The sequence below is a fragment of the Oncorhynchus clarkii genome, chromosome 1, assembly GCF_045791955.1.
Source record: "Oncorhynchus clarkii lewisi isolate Uvic-CL-2024 chromosome 1, UVic_Ocla_1.0, whole genome shotgun sequence".
In the NCBI taxonomy this organism is placed as follows: Eukaryota; Metazoa; Chordata; class Actinopteri; order Salmoniformes; family Salmonidae; genus Oncorhynchus; species Oncorhynchus clarkii.
Genome location: NC_092147.1, coordinates 9,230,379 through 9,248,228, shown reverse-complemented (window position 1 = coordinate 9,248,228; position 17,850 = coordinate 9,230,379). Strand labels below are relative to the sequence as shown.

Sequence of the window (17,850 nt, the reverse complement as noted above, 5' to 3'; positions counted from 1 at the left end):
AGGGGTGACCATCGGATAAAGAAACTTTAGTTAGTAAAGAGAATCAGAGAGGTACAGATGATCGGTTAACTTGTTTCATCAAGACATTTATTGTGAAATCATCAGTATTTACAAGATTTAAAAGAACACCTGTGGAAAGCACATGTATTTTAATAAACATTACTATTCATGTGAAATCTTGATCGAAACCATTTATTACAGAGTGGTTCAGGGTGTGCACTGAAACAGCTTCAGTCAACACTGGATGTAAGGCAAGTACGTCATCCTCTCATAGAAAGATGTACACACAGCACTTTTTATTTACCCAAAAGATTGGAGGATACCTGTATTGTTTTATCATGCTTTTCAGTACGGCGGTCACTGTTTCGGTAGAGGGTCTCAAAGTACACCAGGGAAGTTCTGTTGCCCACAATTCCACTGTAGCACTGTGTGGCAGCCATCTTAGCTTGCCTATATGACAACTCTCAGATACAAAATGGAGGGGAAAATTAATTTAACCTCCGAAAACAAAAGGAGGGGACAGAGCGGTGTTCTTTTACTCATTTCCTGCCAGGACGTCCTTTTCCACCCTTCATCCCTCCTCTTCCACCCTTAAATCCTCCTCCTCCACCACCTCTGCCTTTTCCTTTGCCCCCCCCTCCTTTCCCCTTCCCTCCTTTCTTGCCCCCTCTCTCGCGCTGCTCTTTCCTCTGCATGCCTCTCATGTCCTTCTTCATGCGGCCGTCCACCACTTTGAACTGGCCCTTGACACCGCCCGGACGACGAACCCTCTTGGTACCAGAGCCCTTCTTGGCCACGACGTACGTGACCTCCCTCTTCTCCTTACCAAGGCCCGCCTTCTTATAGATACTAAAAAACAGAGAGAGAGAAGGGACTTTAGTAAGTAAAGTAAAATGTTGGTGGTACATGTCACTGCCAGAGGTAGAGTAAAGTGGTAGTTTATTTAGCTAGCCACAGGTGTAGTAAAGTCCTACTGTAATGGGACATGTCACTGCCAGAGATGTAGCCGTGTAAATGGTTGTGGTACATGTCGTCGCAGAGGTTTTGATGGTGTAAAGTTGCATTTGTACCTCTTTAGCTGGGCCATCTTCTCCCTTTCACCAATGTCCACTGTGTTGACCACGGCCTCCGCCTTCTTCTTGGCTGACTCCATCTTCTTCAGCATCTGTCACACCAAAGATAAACAAAGGTCACATACTGTATGCTGCATCCTCCATCTTTACACCCCGTCTCCCACCTTTTTACCCAACATCCTCCTCTACCCTCATTCCCCAGTCTCCCACCTTTTTACCCAACATCCTCATCTACCCTCATTCCCCCATTTCCCTTCATAATATTATCTTCCCCCTCTACTTCTACCCTCTCGTTCCACCATCTCTCTCTCTTACCCTCCTCTTCTTTCTGGCCTTGGCCTCAGCCACTCTTTTAATGGGCCTGGCGTTGATCTCCTTCCATTTTGCCTTGTACTCCTCCACCATCTCCTTGGTGACGGGGATAGGCTTATTCCTGTGTTTCTTCTCGTCATCCACGAACCACTCGGGCACCTCGCACTGGTCCTCCGAGCTGGCAAACCTGAACACATACATCGTCACACAGAAATAATACATTGCATGGCTAAATAAGTAGTATCATTAGTGAACACACACACACACGCACAGAGAGTAATCAGCTAATCTTGCCTGTGGAAAGAGCCGTCAACCAGGTCCCTTGATCTCTTCTTGGAGGTCGCGATCTGACAGCCCAGGGCCAAACCCTCTGCATTCATGATACGAGCACGCTTGCCTGGGGGGAAACACACACCGCTTAAAATCTTGCCATTGGTCTAAACAGTCACTCTAAGGCCCGCACCCTAGACATGTTCTCTTTACTCACTGGTGCTCTCCACTGGCACCACCTGGAAGTCGTCGCCGTCTTCGTCTCCTTGGATACCGCCAGACCCTTTAGCCTTCATCTGAGCGATACTCCTGTAGACCACACACACACGTTTACACTTTTAGATGATCGGGGAAAGTGCATCTTGTGGTCATAAGCCAAGTCATAATGTCTACCAGCATTACCCCTGTTGGAATCGGTCAAATAGAAGACTGTGCAATCTAATATTAATCTCAAATCAAAGAATTCCTCCAATCATTTTTCAATCTGTTCGCTATCAGAATCCTACAAAATGATTGAAAAGGTATTTTGTTAACAATATGACAAAAGTTCTAGTCTATTCTTTAATAAGTCATGTGACAAGAGTCCTGACTTCTCATCGTCCTCGTCACTGCTGTTGTCATCATCAGAGTAGCTGTCGCTATCCCCCTCTGCCCCAGCTTCCTGTGAAGGCCCCGCCTCTTCCCCCTCGGGCTGGGCCGTATCAGGCTCCTCTGGGGTTTTCCTCTTCTTCCCCTTGGCTGGAGACACAACAAAAAGTGTTACAAAAAGTTCATCCAACACTCTTCTCTCACTACGGACGAATCTCAGTCTAAAGTGGACTCTTCCCTTTTACCTACGCTGGGCTGAAAGCAATATGGTGGACACCTACTGGGAATTTCCACCTATCAAACAGGAGGAAGACACTTTATTGCGATGCTGTACTCATCCTGTACCTGTAGGGTCCTTGTTCTGTAGCATCTGTGTCTGCCGCAGCTCGCTCGCTGCATCTCCGTCCAGATCCAGTTCAGCGAAGATGTCCTGTGTGAGTCAGAAAGTCACATCATAAGGTCAGAGATGAGAGAACCAAGGGTACTAAAAAAGTTTTCCATGTGCATGAGGAAGTCTGTTAGTGGGTGGACGCGTACAGCGTGTTGTGTGTCGGTGAGCATGTATGTGTGGGTGGGTCAGTGAGTGTGTGTGGGTTTATGTGTGGGTGGGTACAGCGTGTTGTGTGTGGGTGGGTGACTGTGTGTGAGTACAGCGTGTTGTGTGTGGGTGGGTGACTGTGTGTGAGTACAGCGTGTTGTGTGTGGGTGGGTGACTGTGTGTACTACAGACCTTGCTGAACCACATGCTGGTCTCACGGTCTCTCTTCTCCTCCTTTCCCTCCAGCTCCACTATCAGTCCACTCCCTTCTTCCTCCTCCTCCTCCTCCTTCTCCACATTGAAGGACACTCTGCAACACACACCAAGCATTAAAAAAAAAAAAATTTTTTAACATTGCAACAGCAGTTTTGCCAACATTTTTATGAAGTTATTATAGTTAAAAGTGGATTGAGTAGAAGTCATTTAATGTGTGAAGTTAAAGGGAATGCCCTGAGTGTCAAAAGCAGTGATACAGATAGATGCAGAGAGAGAGACAGACAGAGACGGAGTGAAAGACGTACTTTTTCTTGGTGGCCTTGTCCTTGGCCATCTCCTTCTGTTTCTCTATGATCTCATCCAAGTCGTCATCGTCCAGGTCAGAGACCAGGGAGACCTCGTCACTGTCACCGTCGTCAGAGAAGTATAGGTCCTCCTCTCCTTCCACCATGGCATCAGCTAACTTCATGTCCCCCTTGGTGATCTCACACAGAGCCTAGGAGAGGGACGGAATGAGGGGAAAGGTGAAGCTTTTCACAATCATGAGAAATAAAACAAGAACGACGTTTCTAAAAATCTATTCAAAACCCTGTCCATGGTCAATTGGTGTGTGTCTATGTGCATGCATATCGGTCTCTGAGTTACCGCGGCCTTGTTAATGGTGACGAGGGAGAACATTGAGGAGTCGTTGCCATCTGCGATGGAGACTCCCGGCAGGTCCATCTTCAGTGCCACCCTCTCCCTCTGCTTCCTCCTCTCCTTCAGAAGCTTCTTCTTCTTCCTGGTTGGCACAACACACCAGCACGCACGTCAACACAACACCTCACATTGGACAATACAGCACTGGTCACAGAATACACCAGCAAACATGTCAACACACCTTACAAACAGGAAATATAGCACATCTGTGATATCATAACTCCCCCCCCTTAAAAATCAGGAAGCAGTTGCCATCAGGCCGCAGATCAGGTCTCTACCTCTCAAGACCAAGACACCAGTTTTGTGCCAGCATCAGTAAGGCTTTTTAATGAACATTGATTATTGGGACTTGTGTATTGTATCTGTAATGTGTGAATAGTGAAGTTATTCTATATTGATCCATCAAATCCCATTGTTGGTATATGCATTAGAGAGCATAAAGTTGAGCAGTTGAGTATAGACTTACCGTCTCAGCTCTGCCACCTCCTCAGTATAAAGACTTACCGTCTCAGCTCTGCCACCTCCTCAGTATAAAGACTTACCGTCTCAGCTCTGCCACCTCCTCAGTATAAAGACTTACCGTCTCAGCTCTGCCACCTCCTCGGCTTTCAGCTCGGCAAGTTTCTGCTCCATCTCTTCCTCCTCCAACTCGGCCTCTTCTTCCTTCTTTTCAGACACCGTCATTTTCTTTTTCTCCTTCTCCTCTTTCTTCTCTTCTTTCTTCTCCTCTGCGTCGCTCGCCTCCTCACCTGAACTCAGTCTGCAGACAAGCACAACAATAAAGGCCAATGTTATTGATGCCTACTGCTCTATATAATGGGATGTGCAACTTCAAATAATATTAATTTAGAACCTGACATACCTCATACCTTTGTAAAGAGATTCTTGTCTACCAAAATCAGGCCCAATCCCTAGATAGGCAAATCATGATACTCTCGTGTGTTCAGACTGGATGGGTGTAAAACAATATGGAGGGAACAAACAGAAGACCAGGTGGAGTCGGTACCTACCTGGATCTGTTCTACTAGGGGCCTTGGGTAGTCACAGGGTTCAATCTGGACTGGGAGTCACGGGGGTTCAATCTGGACTGGGAGTCACGGGGGTTCAATCTGGACTGGGAGTCACAGGGGTTCAACCCGGACTGGGAGTCACAGGGGTTCAACCCGGACTGGGAGTCACAGGGGTTCAACCCGGACTGGGAGTCACAGGGGTTCAACCCGGACTGGGAGTCACAGGGGTTCAACCCGGACTGGGAGTCACGGGGTTCAACCCGGACTGGGAGTCTAGGGGTTCAATCTGGACTGGGAGTCTAGGGGTTCAATCTGGACTGGGAGTCTAGGGGTTCAATCTGGACTGGGAGTCTAGGGGTTCAATCTGGACTGGGAGTCTAGGGGTTCAATCTGGACTGGGAGTCTAGGGGTTCAATCTGGACTGGGAGTCTAGGGGTTCAATCTGGACTGGGAGTCTAGGGGTTCAATCTGGACTGGGAGTCTAGGGGTTCAATCTGGACTGGGAGTCTAGGGGTTCAATCTGGACTGGGAGTCTAGGGGTTCAATCTGGACTGGGAGTCTAGGGGTTCAATCTGGACTGGGAGTCTAGGGGTTCAATCTGGACTGGGAGTCTAGGGGTTCAATCTGGACTGGGAGTCTAGGGGTTCAATCTGGACTGGGAGTCTAGGGGTTCAATCTGGACTGGGAGTCTAGGGGTTCAATCTGGACTGGGAGTCTAGGGGTTCAATCTGGACTGGGAGTCTAGGGGTTCAATCTGGACTGGGAGTCTCTCTCAATAGAACTTGCTGTAGATATAAAGATTAAGGAATGTTTAAAAGGATTCTTACTTGATGTCCTCATCCAGCTGCTTGGCCTCATCCTTTAGCTTCTTAGCCAGGTATCTCCTCAGCTTGGACCTCCAGTTCAGCAGCAGACTGAGGACACACACATACATACACAGGGTCTGAGGGCAAAGGTCATTGGAGAGTCCCATAGGAGGGCCGGCGGGGAGACTTGAGTTGCAGCACGTATTTGGGTCTATAAAAAAACACTTTATGAAGTCAGTGTATTGTTATCATTACAGTATAACAATCTCATTGGCTTACCGGAGCTCCTTGCGGCCCAGAACCTTGATGTCACGGCAACACTCTATGACCTCGTCAGAGGTGGCCTCGTGAGACTCCAACTCAGGGTTGTCAAAATTGATCTGGAGGGACACCCCAATAAAAACAATATTAAAATCTGCTCAGAGACAGAAATGCTATCGTAGCTAAATGTGGTTTAGCTAGCCAGCAAGTTAACTTGCTATCAATGCTGACTGCCATTGTAAAGTTCTGTATGATGCGTCTCACCTCGTTGGCTTTGCTCAGGAAGTCCACAGGGTTGTCAGCCTTGAGGAAGGCGGTCGCTGAGAAGGTGTGATACAGGGTCAGATCACCATCTGTGTATCCCTCCGCCTGAAACACATCATGAATGAATGAAGCCACTAAAATATACAGTCGGTTCATTCAGAAGACTTCACTGTGAAGAATTACACACAGGTGCACACACACACACACCTTTGGTTTCTTCAGAGGGACCAGGTCTTTGATAGCCTTGGCTTGGACCTCCACCTCTTTGAAAGCATGTTTGGGGTCGAAGAACTTGTTGTCAATTTTGTCTGGGGCCAGGTAGCCTGAAATGGAATGAAGTCCCATCCTCAGTTGCTCAACAAGACCAACATTTACCACAATAAACCAAAAGTATTTATTTCTCAATTTACTCTAGATACCTGGTGCTAAAGAACAGGGTGGAGTCAATTCCATGTCAATTCAGGAAGTGAATAGGAATTCCAATCAGAACGGAAAAATCCTCAATGAAAATCAATTGCACTTCTCACTTTTCCAACTCTGCTTTCGAGAGTCGGGGTGAACCAACCCACCTTGGCAGATGACGAAGATCTCAGCCGACTCGTTTCTGGAGGCCTGGGGCTTGGTAGCCTGCACCTTCTTGAAGAACTGCTGGAAGATCCACAGCAGTGGCTGGTAGTCTTTGGAGCGGAACACCTTGGTGACAAACGTGCCCCCTTTGGCCAGGAAGTCACACGCCAGCTTCAGAGCCATCAGGGTCAGATGAGCTGGTAGTGTGAGAGGAGGGTTCGATTAAGACAAAGATTGCGTTCTGCTCCTCAACACCGATTTTTTACCTCAGATTAACAGTAAATCAATGAAATTCGATTACGCATTTCTACTGTACAAATGTTATATGAGTGAACATGCCATATAGCTGATGGACGGACAAACGTGGTGTTAAGCTTATTTCCTCTCAGTTTACATATAAAGGTTTATGTTTACATCAGTGCGTTGCTTACCCTGAGAGAAGGCATCATGCACCCAGTTGGCTCCAACATTTGGAGCTCCATCGTTTAAGACCACGTCCACCTTCCATGTCTGGAGCTCCTTCCTCAGAGCCTGGCCAAAACAACAGTTACATCAAACACGGTCCTCTTTGGACTAAAAGTTGTCACAATTTGGTGATGTATGATGAAGTTACCAACGCATATAACAGTGCATCGGAGAATACTGTCCGATAACATTCAATGGGAGTTATGTCAACACTGTACTGTGATGAACTACATTAAAACACCATCCTGTTATGGATAAATAACAGACTCACTAATTTGACCTCTGACCTACCTGCCGGCATTTCTCTGTGGTGATGTCCTCTGTCAGGGCGACCACGTTGGGGATAGATTTGATTGGGACCAAGTCGACACCTTTGGAGATAGGAACGCAATGACATCATCAACTAACTATAACAGCACTGCAACAGGGTTTTTTTTTTTTTAAAGATGTCGGCTAAGTATTACGCAACACAGTAGTCGGTATATGTTAGAGGTATATGTTAGAGGTGTCTGAGACGAGGTTTGACTCACCAATAATAAGACTGGAGACAGGCATAAACTTGGACGCCACCTGTAACCTATGGGTATGGGTATGACAGAGAGAAAGAATATTGACAAAAATAATAAATAAAACAAGATATGACAATTATTTCATAGGCCTACTACAGGACATGTTGATGTTTAACAAATCAAATAGCATGCTAAAGTAAGACTTGACAGTCAGTAGCGTATGAGAGTATATTGAGATCATGTGACACGCGATGCAGATAGCTACGGTACCCACCAACCACCCGGAGCAGCGCACAAGTCCACCAGAGCCCTGGCTTTCTGTAAGAACTGGAATTTTCGGTTCAGTTGAATAAGCTTGAAGGAAGAACGTGAACGATATCCTGAGGGAGAGGAGAGCGAGAGTATTACACATATATAACCAGACAATGTCATTTCTACATTACTAGCCAGCTGTTTTAATGCTACACGATCCAGCTGGCTTCAAATATCAGTATCACAATCATGAGAAGCCAATTAGCTACAGTATCTCTCTAGATAGTTATGATCTTGAATATTGATGGCTATATGATCAAGGGTACCCAATCCCTGATGAGCAACAATAGCTAGGTAGCTAACGTTACATATACATTATCTGTTTAAACTCAAAAGCACACAGTACAACTAGCTTACTGTTTAGCTACTGTATTAATTAACTTGGACTTGATTTAGCTAGCCCATTTAAATTAGGCTAATAGCACGATGAGTTCTCTGCGTTTATAGATCTTACCCGTTTCCTTTGCTAAGTGGTAGAATTTATCTTTTCTGGTCTTTCCAACTTTGAGTTTCTTCCCCATGTTTGCTGGTGTTGTTGATCGCTTATTATTTAAATTGTGATTCCTTTGGAATATTACGATTTACAAATTACCGAAGCAGATTACCAACCACCTCCATGAAAACATAACACGTGTGGCTTCTATGCGCATGAAATTTACGTCACATATAAGTTTGAAGCCTGGAAACTTTATTGAACCAAGGACTACAACAGACCGTGGAACAGACAGATACATTCATTGCAACTATAAAATAATGTGAGAGACGTACTGCTTGGATTCTTTACCTACGATAGAAATAAGTCGAAACAATTTTATGTAATTCATTTCATTATTCTTTTGGCCAAATTTCATATTCACAAATGTACATTTACAAAAAAACACCACTTGTTCTTACCTTACAAAAATAACTATATTTTAAGTCAACTAAATATTCTACCAACAAAAAAGCTGTTCGAGTTATGAGTGTGTGTATGCCCCTTGAGGTGTAATGTGATATTGTACCCCCTAGCCCAAATGTCCTTTGTATATTCTTTATATATACTTGTGTTCCCCCATGTACTTCTTGTATTGATATGTTGTTAATACAAAAATATATATAATAATACAAAAATATATATATAAATTATATACATTACCAGTCAAAAGTTTGGACACACCTCCTCATTCAAAGGTTTTTCTTTATTTTTACAATTTTCTACATTTTAGAATAATAGTGAAGACATCAAAACGATGAAATAACACTTATGGAATCATATAGTAACCAAAAAAGTGTTAAACAAATCTAAATATATTTTATATTTGAGATTCTTCAATGTAGCCCTTTGCACACAAAGCTGTCATCAAAGCAAAGGTTAGCTACTTTGTGTTTGCCACGTGTATTATATTACAGACATCTTAATGTATACGGATAGCCGGGGGCACACTCCAACACAGACATTAATTACAAACAAAGCATGTGTTAAGTGAGTCTGACAGATCAGAGGCAGTAGGAATGACCAGGGATGTTCTCTTGATAAGTGTGTGAATTAGAAAAAAAAGTATGTCCTGCTAAACATTCAAAATGTAAGGAGTACTTTGGGTGTCAGGGAAAATATATGGAGTAAAAAGTACGTAATTTTATTTTGGAATATAGTGAAGTAAAAGTAAAAGTTGTCAAAAATATAAATAGTAAAGTAAAACACTTAAGTAGTACTTTCATGTATTTTTACTTAAGTACTTCACACCACTGGTTATACCTTTAGATTTCAAGAAAATTAACAACTAAGGAAGAATTTTTAATTCTTAATTCAAACACAAACTATGGAATAACACATATGGAATCATGTACTAACCAAAAAAGTGTTAAACAAATCAAAATATAATTTATATTTGAGATTCTTCAATGTAGCCATCAAAGCAAAGGTTGGCTACTTTGAAGAATCTCAAATATTAAATCATTTTGATTTGTTCAACACTTTTTTGGTTAGTTCATGATTCCATATGTGTTATTCCATAGTTTTGATGTCTTCACAATTATTCTACAATGTAGAAAATAGTTTAAAAAAAATAAAGAAAAACCATTGAATGAGTAGTTGTGTCCAAACCTTTGACTGGTACTAATATATATACAGTGCCTTGCGAAAGTATTCGGCCCCCTTGAACTTTGCGACCTTTTGCCACATTTCAGGCTTCAAACATAAAGATATAAAACTGTATTTTTTTGTGAAGAATCAACAACAAGTGGGACACAATCATGAAGTGGAACGACATTTATTGGATATTTCAAACTTTTTTAACAAATCAAAAACTGAAAAATTGGGCGTGCAAAATTATTCAGCCCCTTTACTTTCAGTGCAGCAAACTCTCTCTAGAAGTTCAGTGAGGATCTCTGAATGATCCAATGTTGACCTAAATGACTAATGATCATAAATACAATCCACCTGTGTGTAATCATGTCTCCGTATAAATGCACCTGCACTGTGATAGTCTCAGAGGTCCGTTAAAAGCGCAGAGAGCATCATGAAGAACAAGGAACACACCAGGCAGGTCCGAGATACTGTTGTGAAGAAGTGTAAAGCCGGATTTGGATACAAAAAGAGTTCCCAAGTTTTAAACATCCCAAGGAGCACTGTGCAAGCGATAATATTGAAATGGAAGGAGTATCAGACCACTGCAAATCTACCAAGACCTGGCCATCCCTCTAAACTTTCAGCTCATACAAGGAGAAGACTGATCAGAGATGCAGCCAAGAGGCCCATGATCACTCTGGATGAACTGTAGAGATCTACAGCTGAGGTGGGAGACTCTGTCCAAAGGACAACAATCAGTCGTATATTGCACAAATCTGGCCTTTATGGAAGAGTGGCAAGAAGAAAGCCATTTCTTAAAGATATCCATAAAAAGTGTTGTTTAAAGTTTGCCACAAGCCACCTTGGAAACACACCAAACATGTGGAAGAAGGTGCTCTGGTCAGATGAAACCAAAATTGAACTTTTTGGCAACAATGCAAAACGTTATGTTTGGCGTAAAAGCAACACAGCTGAACACACCATCCCCACTGTCAAACATGGTGGTGGCAGCATCATGGTTTGGGCCTGCTTTTCTTCAGCAGGGACAGGGAAGATGGTTAAAATTGATGGGAAGATGGATGGAGTCAAATACAGGACCATTCTGGAAGAAAACCTGATGAGTCTGCAAAAGACCTGAGACTGGGACGGAGATTTGTCTTCCAACAAGACAATGATCCAAAACATAAAGCAAAATCTACAATGGAATGGTTCAAAAATAAACATATCCAGGTGTTAGAATGGCCAAGTCAAAGTCCAGACTTGAATCCAATCGAGAATCTGTGGAAAGAACTGAAAACTGCTGTTCACAAATGCTCTCGATCCAACCTCACTGAGCTCGAGCTGTTTTGCAAGGAGGAATGGGAAAAAAAATTCAGTCTCTCGATGTGCAAAACTGATAGAGACATACCCCAAGCGACTTACAGCTGTAATCGGAGCAAAAGGTGGCGCTACAAAGTATTAACTTAAGGGGGCTGAATAATTTTGCACGCCCAATTTTTCAGTTTTTGATTTGTTAAAAAAGTTTGAAATATCCAATAAATGTTGTTCCACTTCATGATTGTGTCCCACTTGTTGTTGATTCTTCACAAAAAAATACAGTTTTATATCTTTATGTTTGAAGCCTGAAATGTGGCAAACGGTCGCATAGTTCAAGGGGCCGAATACTTTCGCAAGGCACTGTATATAATATAATGTAGGCACAGTTTCTAAACCCAAAGGCTCAACTTTGCAAGACTTTCGGAAACGCTTGCAAACATCAAACAGACCAGGCCTGGGTTTGGGGTTTGAGAATTAAACATTCTTCCTTAGTTGTTAATTTTCTTGAAATCTAAAGGTATAACCAGTGGTGTGAAGTACTTAAGTAAAAATACATGAAAGTACTACTTAAGTGTTTTACTTTACTATTTATATTTTTGACAACTTTTACTTTTACTTCACTACATTCCAAAATTATGTACTTTCTACTCCATACATTTTCCCTGACACCCAAAGTACTCCTTACATTTTGAATGTTTAGCAGGACACACTTTTTTTCTAATTCCCACACTTATCAAGAGAACATCCCTGGTCATTCCTACTGCCTCTGATCTGTCAAACTCACTTAACACATGCTTTGTTTGTAATGAATGTCTGTGTTGGAGTGTGCCCCCGGCTATCCGTAAATTAAATAAAACAAGAAAATGGTGCCATCTGGTTTGCTTTATATAATGAATTTGAAAAGATTCATACTTTTACTTTTGATACTTAAGTATATTTGATCAATTACATTTACTTTTGAGACCTAAGTATATTTAAAACCAAATCCTTTTAGACTTTTAGTCAAGTAGTATTTCACTGCTTCACTTTCACTTTTACTTGAGTCATTTTCTATTAAGGGATCTTTACTTTTACTCAAGTATGACAATTGGGTGCATTTTCCACCACTGGGCATAACCTAGATTCGAGCCAATGTCTTAAGTAGTTGAACATGTTATTACGCCAACCTTGTGAACGTGACAAACTGACAGGTTTTCATTTTCGTCAAAAACAACGTTATATCGAAAGAGTACGGTTGAGTTGACCGCCAGCACATGCGCAATTCGGCGGGAGACTTCCGTGACCCGATGATGTGTTCCAATGATTTATATACACACTAGATACGTTTTGAGAGCGGTGTTTTTAGTCTGCGTGCCTCCATTTTGTCACTCCCTCACCGGTGTAAAATATTTTGGAAGCAAAAAAAATGCATTTATTAATGTCTACATTTGTGTTTGCCACGTGTATTATATTACAGACATCTTAATGTATACTCTAAAATTATATTATGTGAGCTAAGAGTACAAATAAAAATATATAACTATATTTAAACATTGGAGATTACTAATGTTACTGTCCCCACTACAACAAACAAATACTCAAATGCATGTGAATTTGTCCTTTAAATATTTCATTGGAATAGTGTAGAATTCCTTTCATTCCATTGGAGGACTGCTCCTACTGAGGAGTGGCAATAACGTTGACCGGTGGTTTCAAAGCCTCTCAATGGCCAATACATAGCAGCAATCCAGGGTTTATATACAGTAAGTACCTCATTGGTTTTCATGCATGAGTTTAGCCACCCAACATCGCTGACAAGTGTGATCAGGGATTTCTATTGGAGAAGCAGTTTTAGCCTATCTTCATACTGTACTGTCTTTGATGTAGGCATTTTTATGTAAAGTGTGTCAACATAATTATCAGTTGCTAAAAAAAATTCAGTTCATTATTTTTTATTGTGATTCAATTAGTTCTGTCAGTTTTCTTTTTGTGTTAGAATTTTAGATGCTATTCAAAGCTATGTATGTGCTTGACAAAATTGAATTATATAACAAAAATGGGTTATTATTATTATTTGCCAGCAGCATACCACCCTGCATACCACTGTTGGTCCTGGTCAGTACCTGGATGGGAGACCAGATGCTGCTGGAAGTGGTGTTGGAGGGCCAGTAGGAGGCACTCTTTCCTTTGGTCTAAAAAAAAAAAAAATCCCAATCCCCGAGGGCAGTGTAGGGTGCTGTCTTTCGGCTGGGACGTTAAACAGGTGTCCTGACTCTCTGAGGTCATTAAAGATCCCATGGCACTTATTGTAGGGGTGTTAACCCCGGAGTCCTGGTTAAATTACCAATATGGCCCTCAAATCATCACGGTCACCAGTTTCCAATTGGCTCATTCATCCCCCTCCTCTCCCCTTAACTATTCCCCAGGTCGTTGCTGCAAATGAGGCTGTGTTCTCAATCAACTTACCTGGAAAAATAAAAACAATTATTGTAATACTAAAGACTCCAATAATGTTTTCTTTATGAATGATTCCTTTGTCACATTTTATATTTAATTTTCACCCAACCAATCCTTTCAACATCTCAAAATGTGTATCTCCAGCAATATAGACATTTTACATTTTAACGTAGGCAACATCTCTACCTTATACAGTATTTGGTCTGCTTGGCCTTCAATACAAAGGACGATGAAATAGATAAATGCATACTTTTTTATGACAATGGGTAAAAATGAGGTATCCTCTGTAACAAAAGACTGAGGGGAAGTGTGAATCCCAGACCAGTAGCACAGGACAATACTGCTGTTGTTGAGGGTCCTCAGAAGGTTCTGTTTCTGGAGCGTGTGTTGATCAGTCCAAGCACCTGCTGCAGCCGTCACCAAAATGATGGCCCCAATGGACCGTGTGGCCTGTGGACACAACAGAAAATAACAATTGTACATTGGAAAAAAGGAGAGAGTAATGCCCTATGTCCAAATTGTCACCTAGGCACTTCTGCATGTAGGTCTCAGAGGAATACATAAGTATACAGCAATATGCCCTGTAAGAAGGTACAACAAGCTATAATCATATGATAATTGTACACAAAAACCTATGGGTAGTGGCTAGATATCGATTTTGAATTGGGCATCAGGAGAGAGAGAGAGAGAGAGAGAGAGCGAGCTCATCAAGGCAACTTTGAAGAATAGAAAATATATTTTGATTTGTTTAACACTTTTTTTGTTATTATACGATTCCATATGTGTTATTTCATAGTTTGGATGAGTTCACTTTTATTCTACAATGTGGAAAACAGTAAAAAATAAATAAAAACCCTTGAATGAGCAGGTGTGTCCAAACTTTTGACTGGTACTATATGTGCACATGACAAATACACTTTTAAACCAGAAAACATTAAACGTGTACATCCATATATGGTTACATCTCCCAACCTGCCCCATCTAGCTGAGCTTTAACAGATAAAAAATAATAATATATATTGTTATTTGTCACAGATGTAGGCTAACAGTGAAATGTTTACCTACAGGTCCTTTCCCAACAATGCTTTACCTAGAAGGTCAACAGGGTCATAGACATAGAGTAGACGCAGATATTGTATAGGCCTACATACTGTATTATTCATGCATTACAATAACAAATACAATTGTGAGGTGCAAATAAGAAACTTTCAACACACAAAATGATACTCACAGTAAAGGTTGCGATTTTTTCTATCCATCCCACATCATGCTTCCACAAATTCTGAAAACAGAAACATTAATGAAACTACGTCACCCTCCCTCCCTCCCTCCCTCCCTCCCTCCCTCCCTCCCTCCCTCCCTCCCTCCCTCCCTCTGTTTGAGATACCCTATAGTTCTCTTTGTGCTATCGGCTGCATGCATGCTGTGCACTATAACTCCGCTATACCCAAATGGAATTTTAATAACAACCATTCTCTGAAGGTTCAATCGATAAAAAGGAAAAGTGAGATAGACTATTTACTTGGATTTTCATGTTTTTTTTTATGGTAATATTATACTTTCAAGGTAGGAAAACTAATGTCATAGAGAGAGAGTGTGCTGGAGAACAGGGTACAATGTAGAGAGCAAAGGTCACACACATACACAGACAATAAACACACACACACACGCACACACGCACACACACACACACACACAGAGAGAGAGAGACAATACACACAAGCTATTGTGCCACACACAGTCACAATAGCACCTACATAATAGAGAAACGGACAGACAAATAGTTGACAAAATTGACTTTGACATGGGAAAAAACCTATCTAAATGTATAAAAGTCACAGTTCAATAACATAATTGTGACTCCATTAGAAAACTAGAGACAATAAAGTCCAATAGAAAACATGTAAAGGGAAGATAGAAAAGGTCCATTCATTTGTATTCTGCCTCACAGAGAATAATCTCTTGAGTTCACCTGGCATGTGATGAAATCTATATCATCCGGGGGGAGCTATGTATTAATTAATAATATCATTAATTAATAAGTCAAGTCTGAAGCTACAGTATGTGGTGGAAAATTACATGTTTTTTTCCCTAAATTATCAAACACATCAATATTTTAGTACTTCAACTTTATCTACTTGACATAATTTAATAGAGGTCCTATTTGCCAATAGTTTAAGTATGTGCTTTAGTTAAGTATAGCTAAACTACTATTCAAATGAATACAAAGACTTGAGGCAATACTTACTCAAATACCAACACCTTTTTCTTCCTCTCCATTTTAGCGTTCCATGATTTAACGTTATATCCGCACCGTTTGAAAGTCAAATGAGAAAAATAATTGAATCCAAGTCCTTAAAATGGTCGGTTGTCTGAGAGAAAATCCAATTTATTCGGATTATAGTCACTCAGATTGCATGGCCAAAAAACTCAAGTGTTTCTTAAGGTCCTACAGGTAGGTAGTGTTTCATGTATCGACTTTGACAAATGATGACAGTCACCGGGTAACCGCCATCCACAGGCCACTGATGCTAGAAGGCGATAACTTCGGCAGCAGCACTGACAGCGTTGATTCAGGTCATTGCTATCTGGGCTCATTGGGACGTCCATACCCCTAAACCCTAACCTTAACCACTATCCTTACCCCTCCCCCCAACCAAACCATAACCATTCCTTAACCATAACCCGTACATTTACCATTGTAAACTTCAATGGGGTAGGGACGTCCCAAGGATTCTGATTGCACGGACCGTTCATTCATGTATCAATTTGTAAAATGAAGAACGCCTTGATATTATGTAGTATTGATGACTGACTAGCCCTGCAGCACATCATCACTGGCATGGAAATGATTAACATAATTACAATTTGTGCCTTGATGATTAAAAGGTAAATCATTTTCGTGAGCCTTAAATATTTATTTTCTGTTATGCATTATCATGTCTGTTTTGAATAGGCTATAATGTAATTCCAATTGACATTTTTTTCTTGAGTAAAACATTAATTCTTCAACAGAGGGCAGCATAGCCATACCTGCCTGTATTTGTTTTTTTTAGACTATGTCGTCAGTGATATTTAATCGGGCAACACTTGATATAGGCTACAAAATGAAATATGTTACCCATGGACATAAAGACAATTAGTTTGACTATGGCCACACGTTATCTCATTTTCTCGGCATACTGCAGTCATGTTCAACATTAAGGTGAACATATTTATATGGATACGTTCCAGCCGTTTGTAGTCTTGGCTTTAATTGATCAGTTTAATATGATTGTTGTTGCTCCATGCATACAACGTCTATCGTACTGTAGTAGTCATTTGTTTCCACGATTTCAGCTTTGCTCATTTAAGTTGATGAAAAAGAGGTGCAGCGGAAATTTGCTTTCAGTTTCCTTTTTATTGCCGGTTCATTGAAGCACAATTTCATTGAAACAGCTCTGCTTCCTCGGGCTTTAATCTTACAAAACCGGTCCTTTTTATGAATAGTCTCACCCAATGTGGTATTTTAACATTCTCTATGAGCAAACTAGTTATTGGACAAGATTCCTCATGACATAGCTAATTAACTATTGATAATCCAGTGAACCACATCAGGACATTTCATGTAGTCAGTGGTATTAGGCAAAACGTGATATTGTAGGCTACTAAATGACAGATTCAATGTTACCCAAGTTATCTTACTTTCGAACATAGCCCATAGAAGTGTATTTTACTGTAATAGCCCACTGCAGTCATGTTTAAAATTAAGGTAAACATACTTGTATTGATACATTTCAGCCTTTTGTAGTTTTCTATGTTTTGTAACATGCTTCTATAAGCATTGTTAAAAGTCAAGGTGCAGATTGTTCTTCTATTTAACGAAAAAAAAAACATTCTGGCAGATTGTGTCAGATATAGTAACATTATTATCCACTTTAGTCCATTGTCCCTACCAGTTTTAGCCAACTATTTGCAGCTGTTTGGTAATGACGTTGATATACATATCTGGCAGCGACATATGTTCAACTTTGGTCCTGAGCTGTTGCAGACACCATCTTCTTAAATAAGAAGAACTCTTGACTCTAGGTTTTAATGCACTCAGTCAAAACAATTCTTGTGCCCTTGCCAAAGTTGAAGAGGGGGACACCAAGGAGTTGGTTGCATTCTTTGGCCATTGA

General features: G+C 41.2%; 1 protein-coding gene across 1 annotated transcript; it reads right to left on the bottom strand.

Annotated features, from left to right (window-relative positions):
* Positions 1 to 70: 70 nt before the first annotated feature.
* On the bottom strand, positions 71 to 8,558 carry LOC139419287 (FtsJ RNA 2'-O-methyltransferase 3). Its single transcript, XM_071169266.1, has 21 exons — positions 8,345 to 8,558; positions 7,853 to 7,958; positions 7,600 to 7,646; positions 7,361 to 7,440; positions 7,036 to 7,135; positions 6,607 to 6,801; positions 6,245 to 6,360; positions 6,038 to 6,142; positions 5,792 to 5,892; positions 5,534 to 5,620; positions 4,277 to 4,456; positions 3,643 to 3,778; positions 3,303 to 3,493; positions 2,974 to 3,091; positions 2,589 to 2,673; positions 2,246 to 2,393; positions 1,873 to 1,964; positions 1,680 to 1,782; positions 1,389 to 1,572; positions 1,071 to 1,165; positions 71 to 849 (listed from the first exon to the last, which is right to left on the bottom strand). The coding sequence occupies exons 1-21, from the start codon at positions 8,409 to 8,411 to the stop codon at positions 540 to 542; spliced, it is 2,646 nt and encodes an 881-aa protein (XP_071025367.1). The 5' UTR covers positions 8,412 to 8,558; the 3' UTR covers positions 71 to 539.
* Positions 8,559 to 17,850: the final 9,292 nt, after the last annotated feature.

Bases quoted from the DNA above. Each gene is read 5' to 3' on its own strand.
- LOC139419287 (XM_071169266.1), bottom strand. From the start codon at position 8,411: ATGGGGAAGAAACTCAAAGTTGGAAAGACCAGAAAAGATAAATTCTAC. The intron at 6,143-6,244 runs GTGTGTGTGTGT...GATGTGTTTCAG, and splicing joins TCCCTCTGAAGAAACCAAAG to GCGGAGGGATACACAGATGG. The intron at 3,779-4,276 runs GTAAGTCTTTAT...TGTGCCAACCAG, and splicing joins GAGGTGGCAGAGCTGAGACG to GAAGAAGAAGAAGCTTCTGA.